Source organism: Amphibalanus amphitrite, unplaced genomic scaffold, assembly GCF_019059575.1.
Source record: "Amphibalanus amphitrite isolate SeventyFive unplaced genomic scaffold, NRLGWU_Aamphi_draft 001088F_arrow, whole genome shotgun sequence".
Taxonomy (NCBI): Eukaryota; Metazoa; Arthropoda; class Thecostraca; order Balanomorpha; family Balanidae; genus Amphibalanus; species Amphibalanus amphitrite.
In genome coordinates, this window is record NW_024882582.1 from 1 (window position 1) to 7,335 (window position 7,335).

Here is a 7,335-nt window from a genome sequence, read left to right on the forward strand (position 1 = left end):
AACCACCCTTTGGCCATTCGACATGGAGTCGTACGTCGTCAGGGTGATGTTGGCGGCCTCTTGGTACAGCTGAATCCACTGCAGGGCCGATTCCTTGACGCCGGACATCGGTAGGCCACAGTGGTGCCTTCCATCAACTCCTGAAACGAAATAATGCAAGGTCTCACTGGGGTATTCTTGTCTGGGACCAATGCACGATCGTATTACCGTAATAGTCAGCTATAATGCAGATGACAAATACTTAGTGACAAGACGCGTTATATTCAAATACAGATCACCGCACACACCACTCATACCAATAATATTGTCATTCACAATTGATAAACTTTGTTACCGAAGCCTGTGGGGAAAGTTGATAGTTCCATTTAAAATGGAAGTTTCATTCATGAAATGATTGCAACTGGCTCAAACCAATTACATAATATGTGTTACTGCAAATTGAAATTGCCATCATCGGCAATTGATTGCTTTAAGCAAATTGCTATATTTGATGCTCACCGGTTCCAGGTCAGGAATCATATCAAGCTTCTCGCACAAGATGTACTTGGCATCAGCCTTCCAGATTACTTGGAAGTGATCCTGTTGGAAGAAGGAATGTTCCATAAAGTTAGTGGCGGACTTGTACCTATTCAATATTTAATATCAATATAGTAACAATGGTTACACGACTCATAATCTTCACTTACAGCATTTCTTAAAAATTACCTATGTAAAGATTATAATTCTGCTGGTGATACCTATAGCCATGTGGGTAAATGTCAAGTTTAAGTCCTAAGCAGATTTCATGGATAATTTTTTCATATTCTTACATTATTTGGCCGGTACACATGGAGGTCCCCGCTTCAAAATTAGTTAATTTTGAATTTAGTGTTTCCGACCATTATTTGACATCCTGAATCCAAAAATGATACTTATATGTCTCGTAACTAAAAGAAAAACATAATCAAACCTGAACTAACCTTACCTTTTCACCTATAACCTACCAATCTACTACCTACAAACCTACAATGCAACCTAAAACTTACAGCCTAACGTAACCTAAAACATAATTTTTTTGCTGTTACAGATTTGTATCAACAGCGTCACAGTTATAGTTAGGACCTAAACTTGACATATACCTGTATTTCTTGCGCCCTAACCCACAACAACAGCAACAACAACTGTATTTCTTGCAAAGAACATGCACCTAAAATGGAAATACTTATTAATCACCAACCTTTTCCAGCATCTTGAAGCATATATAGGCCTCCGCAATAAACGAGCAAACATGAGACACGAAAAAGGCGCTTTGGATTAAAAGGCGCGCCAGTGGCATCGGAAGAGCTGCCAGATCGGCTGAAATCCCTAGCGCGATTTCGCTTTTTTCCAAGGTGCCTAGAATTCCTCTAGGAATGGCTGAGCCCTATGGTGAATTCAAAATACGCCGCTAGGAAAACAGCGGAGATCCCAAAAAATAAACAAAAGTAAAAGTCTAATATCTTGAAAACCGGTGAATATTTTTCGATGAAATTTGGTAGATATTCGTTTTCGCTCTTTCTGAACCGAGCGACATCACTTTCGTGCCAATTCATTAACTTTTTTGAAGGTGGGAGGGTCCCTTTAAAATTTTCTCACACAACAACAAATTCGTTCAAAGATATTATCAAGGTCGCTTGAATTTTTATGCGCAATGTTTTTATGGGGAGGTAGGTTCTAATGCGCTGCCATATTTGACGTCATAAAAAACATACTCGTAGAGGGAATTCTCCACTTTCCTTTGCTGTGTATTTTGAGTAGGTACATTTTGGCTTGACGGCTGACGCGTGTAAAATCGTGATAACTAGGCTAACAGTTATTTTCTCTCGGCTAGAGAACATTCGATATCCGATAGAAAAGCTCTCAGCTCGCCTAAACAGTGTAAAACTTGGCAAATTATGGACGCTTATCAATTTGCATTTTGCAATGCAGCGGCGAGCGGACTTCAGCCCTGATTTTGTGGCCGATCACGCTACGCTAGGGTCGATGTTTCGCGTCGGCGGATGAGTCATGAGGGAGGTAGTCTCTCTAAAGGTGACCTTCCCTAACCTGACCTTGACATCGACCTTTTAGAAGCCTCCGGGTGAGGGCGATACGTGTCATGATACCTACCTATATCTATAGACTATACCATTACCATTTCACTGTTGGGACCTTGAGGGCTGAGGCCTAGGGTTGGTTCATCCGGAAAAAAAGATGACGAAACAATGACAAGCGCAAGACATTTCGGCATACCCAAAAAGGTCAGGCAGCGCCTCTGTAGACATTTGCAAAAAAAAGAGGGAAAAGAAAATACTACCTCAAGGCTCCATTTTACCACCGCGCGGCCTCAAATGAACTAGCTGAAGGCTTGCACCGTCAACCGTCCTAGATTCCATTGCTTGGCAGCTTGGTGTCAAAAATATAATGTGTCTGGCCGAGTTGGAATGCATCCCCCGTCATGCAATGAATGTTATTATCTCGGTAAATCACTGCTCGCCACCTGTGAGTTTAGGGTCGACAGCAGGAGACTCGAGCCTATGGTAGGGCAGCCGTGGCAATTCCGGTGAGGAATGGGCGTAAATCGGTGTTCCGGTAGCCCTAAATCAGTTTTTTTATGTTCTAATGTGCACCGACAGCTAAGTGAATAAAACCGATATAAACACAAGGATGACACTAACCGTCTTCGACACTCGACAGTGAGTATTATATAATACAGTAAGCATAGTTTTTTTCAATAATCACCGTCTTGAGTATGACTTTTATTTATCGGCTTATTAGATGTCACTGACCGACCGAAATTCTGCACAATTTCGGCTTGACATTTTGTAACAGATACCCGTTAGTGGTTATCTGTTTGAACTCAATATTTATTGGCAGACTGCACACTGTGTGGAAGCCGTTCTCCGCAGCAGCAGCACACTTTGTCCTGTCTGTTACGCAACCCAAGGTCAGTGATCCAGGTGACTGGGAGGTGAAGAAGGGAGGGGAACGGCTGGACCACCGGAGTTTCGCCGCGGGACCGAGGCGTGGTCCGTCGGACCTCCGCTGTCTGTCTGTCTGTCTGTCTGTCTATCTGTCTGTCTGCCTGTCTGTCTGTTTGTCTGTCTGTCTGCCCGTTTGTTCACCTGTACTTGTCCGGTCGTAGCTACGTTTATGTGTGCAATTCATCCTATTTGTTTACCACGGTCATTGAACGATAGCTTAGGAAGCCCTGCGTGTGCCTCGATAGGAGCTCCTTGCCCGAGGCGCTGAAAGCGGAGCGGGCTCAGGGCGGCGCGGTTGGGCGGCGGTGGGGAGGAGGGGGAGGGGCGGGGAGGGAAGACCGGTATGCTGAGCGTGACAGTGAAGGAACGCTCGGGCCGCGGCACGGGTAGCGGCGGGTCGTCCAGTACGGTGGTGTCGTCCGACGCGGAGAGATACGGTGGGGAAACGTTTCTTCCGAGTGAGATAAGTTGTGAGAATTTGGTCGGTTTGGAAACAAGTGATAAGCGCTGAACAAGTGGTAAATGTCCCGTTTTCAAGCGGCAAAAGTTTACTTGAAAGGCAAGCGACTTTTAAAAGTTGTTACGTAACATTTTGCAAAATAAGTTGCAAATACCAACGGTGCATTTGAAGTGTTCGGAAAGCTTTGTGACGTGAGAAAGAATCTTTTAATCTAGCTAAGCTCGGAAAAACAATGACATTCATTAGAATAAATAGGCGGTGACCGCACTTGCCCTACCAGTGAATACAATTGTGCGCCGTTTGTGACCGGACACACCTGTGGCGTGCACAACTGAACTGTTCGTTCACTCAGCGAGTCGCCATGGTCAACACGGAAGGATCAGAGACGCAGCGGCTGATTCAGAAGAATGGAGACCCGGCCTCAAAACACGACAGCCCTGACTATCAGTCCGTGAGCGTCAACAACAGTGGGGCATACGACCAGAAATTTCCAGAGAAGGCAGAGCCAGACAAGCCAGGCAACGATCGCTTCTCCACCACCCAGCGGAAGCTGCTAGCCTGTCTGAGTCTAGTAACGCTACTAAACGGCTCCCTGATCGCCGTCATGATCCCGTTCTTCCCCGTGGAGGCGGCTTCTCGCGGTGTATCTCAGACAGTCATCAGCGGCGTCTTCAGCTGCTTCGCCATTGTCAAGATGATGCTGAACCCGCTGGTGGGACGTCTAGCTCCTAAGATCGGCGTCAGTCGACTCTACAACATCGGCCTGGCGCTGGCGGGTGTGTCGACGCTGGTGTTTGGGGTGCTGGACAGGATCGAAGACACTCAGACCTTCATATTCGCCGTGTTCGCGGTGAGGCTAATAGAAGCCGCAGGCTCGGCGGCGATATCCACCTGCGGCTTCACCATCGCCGGGAGCGAGTTCGGCAGTCGGGTGACCACAGCGGTCGCCGTGATCGGCTCCTCGCTGACGGCTGGCCTGGCGCTGACACCGGCCCTCTGGGGCGGCCTGTACGCCGTCGGCGGCTTCGGCACGCCCTTCTACACCCTCGGAGCGGTGATGCTGCTAACCTCAGCCGCCCTCACGCGCCTGATACCCGACATCGAGAGCGCCGACTGCCAGCAGGCGCCGTTCGTCGCGTCGCTACTGAAGTTCCTCGGCGCAGTCGACAACTGGCTGTGTCTGGCGACGATCCTCGTCTTCGCTGCTGACGTCACCACTGTCGAGTCTGCATTCGCGGTGTACTCTGATCAGGTCCTTGGCGTTCCTCCTTCTCTAGTCGGTATCTTCTTTCTCGTCTCGACCACTCTCTACGCGCTGGTGAACCCTCTCTGGGCGCGGCTCTCCGAGAAACGTCCCAGTCCGTTTCCTCAGATGGCTGGCTGTCTTATCGCCTCTAGCATAGGCATCATCTTCATCGCCCCAGCTGTTCCCCTACCTCCACACTGGCTCATCACCGGAGCGGGTATGATCTTCGAGCAGCTGTTCATTGGCGGTGCCTTCACTCCCTGCTTCAAGGCGATGCTGGACGCGAGTGTTGCGAGCGGTCTCGAGGACAGTGTGGCCACCAAGGCGTTCGTTTCGAGCCTGTTCCACGCCACGTTTTCGCTGGGGATCGCTGTGGGTCCGGTGTCGGGTGGGGCGGTCATTGACCGGTATGGGTTTGCGGCGATGACCGCGGGCATTGGAGCGATGACGGCGTTGTTGGGTGTCGTAATGGCGGTCAGGGTGTTGGTGAAGCGATGAGACAGGGTGTGTTCGTGAAGTATGGGAGTGGGGCCAGCCGTATGTGCTCTCTGTGACGTGTGATTTGTCATTATTTGTCAGTTTATAACGTTAGTCAGGTCTGATGCTTGTGTGATGTTTAATCGTTTTAAAAGTATAAGTTAGGGCAAGAAACTAGGAGCAAAGAACGATCGGTGGAAAAGGTTTATTTTAGTCTTCGGGCATAACCGTCTCACATATGAAAGTTCCCTGAGTGCGCAGAAATGAGCTCTATTTATGGCTGTGTGTTATGCCACACTCCTACCTTTTAGGAAATTGTATGCTTAGATATGATTGAGAGCTTGTTTGCGAGGGATTGGAGGACCATAGCATATATAATAGGGCGGGTCGATGGAAAAAGTTTCCAAGTGAAGAGCGATTTTCCTACGGGCTGATCCATAAAACGGTTAAAACATATTTTTTGCGAATTTTTGAAAAGGAACTGGGCGCGCCGTCAACGGTTTTTCGAGACCACTTTTGCTAATTTTTCTCGTTGTTTGCAAAATGTAGTGGGAAAAATTCGAGAAAGGTACTATATTTACCACTTTCCTAGTTCTACATGGTTACCCCCACCTCTTCACAAAGTTTGGAAACCCCAGTGGCAGAATCGTGCTCAGAATAGCGATTAGCATCGGCGCTCTGAGCGCAACGAAAACAGCGCCATCTATTGAGCGAGTTTGGCATAACATTGATTTTGACGGCTTTCCGACCGTTAAAAGCTGACGCAGCCGCTGCCACGTCGGGTATATGGTGTTCTTTGGTGTTCCTAGGTGTCTGGTGTTCCTTATTTGACACTAGGTGAGTTGTACCCATTCGATCCGAAATACTTCAGGAATCATAAATTGCTCCGGAAGCTATACCTATAGTGATTTCGCAAAGAAAACAGCGAGATGCTTAACTTTGATACCTATATGTTTATCAGTTAAATTAAGTTTTGCAGACAGATAACATCAGTCCAAACCGTATGTTCATTTTTAAATGCAATGTAGCCAGCCACCTAACCGTCCTAGGACAGAAAATCACACTTCGATAATTGATTCAAACGCCGGCATGAGAGCGTTGCATTGCGTCCTGATGGCACACGTGATGTAACCGAGACGTGCTCTCTTAATAACAGCAACGTATGCTGCCTAAGTTAGGAACCGGACGGCTCGCTCCACTGCCTGAGTAGTGAGTATGGGTATGCACCGGATCGAAATTAATTTGTTAAGCAGCGGGTCGAAGGTCACCCTTCCAGCGAGATTGCTATTGGTGACTCTGATAACGCGTTCTTTGGACCGATCTATGAGCTGCATGTAGTGCATGACTTGTTTATTGCAAAATGCTGATAGAATCGCATATCTTTATGTCTCCTGCCTCATTCGCTTCCTATACTTTTTTTGCCATAAGTGTCTCGAGTCTTTTTATCACCATTCCTTAGTTCAGCAAGCATCGCAGTGTATGCACTGTTTGCTGGCTGTCTGTATCGGCCAGTACAGCCCAAAAAAGTTTCCTATAGTGAGCCCGGTACTTATTCCTGTCGATCACTGGGCGAATAACACAGACCGGTGAGCTGAGAGGTCTCGCAATAGCTGGATGCTTTGGAGTAATCCGTCTCTGCAATGTTTACTCCGTAATTTCGGACCACATTGGGACATAGTGAACAACATTGAACTCGGTAATAGTTCGAAGCTGGTCAATATATGTTGTATGTGAGCGATCGCGACGGAATACGTAACTTGCAAGCTGCCAACGTAAGCCATTTTACCAAATTCAAGGCTCAAGCTTCCTTACTGACAGCTACCTCAGGATTTGTCAAGAGCGTGACGCCTGCTTCCGGGCTGTTCAGAAGTGTTCTCTGATCTGGACTGCATGGCGTTGCCCGAAACGGCACGAACGGTTCCTGCTCGATGCACAGGCACTCTTGGTAAATGGTCCACTGATCGGCGCAGCTTTAGTCCAGTGGCTTTTCCACAAGTCTTGTAAACTTGTTTAATAGTTTGGCCCTTGTCTGATGTTGGTGTAAAATAGAATAAGCATTGACTACCGGGCTCATTTACTGAAGCAATATGCTCGTCCAACAGGCTCGTCATAGCCGATGATCCAGCACGGCTATCCTATTTATCATGATAAACGACGCATCCTTATGCACG

General features: G+C 47.6%; 1 protein-coding gene and 1 long non-coding RNA gene across 2 annotated transcripts; one reads left to right on the plus strand and one right to left on the minus strand.

Moving 5' to 3' along the window:
- Positions 1-98: 98 nt before the first annotated feature.
- LOC122369996 lies at positions 99-1,423 on the minus strand. Its single transcript, XR_006254501.1, has 3 exons — positions 1,217-1,423; positions 499-579; positions 99-140 (listed from the first exon to the last, which is right to left on the minus strand). It is a non-coding gene; the product is annotated as an uncharacterized LOC122369996 (long non-coding RNA).
- Positions 1,424-3,802: 2,379 nt separating this feature from the next.
- LOC122369997 (MFS-type transporter SLC18B1-like) lies at positions 3,803-5,185 on the plus strand. Its single transcript, XM_043345210.1, has one exon. The coding sequence runs from the start codon at positions 3,803-3,805 to the stop codon at positions 5,183-5,185; it is 1,383 nt and encodes a 460-aa protein (XP_043201145.1).
- The last annotated feature ends 2,150 nt before the right edge of the window (positions 5,186-7,335 follow it).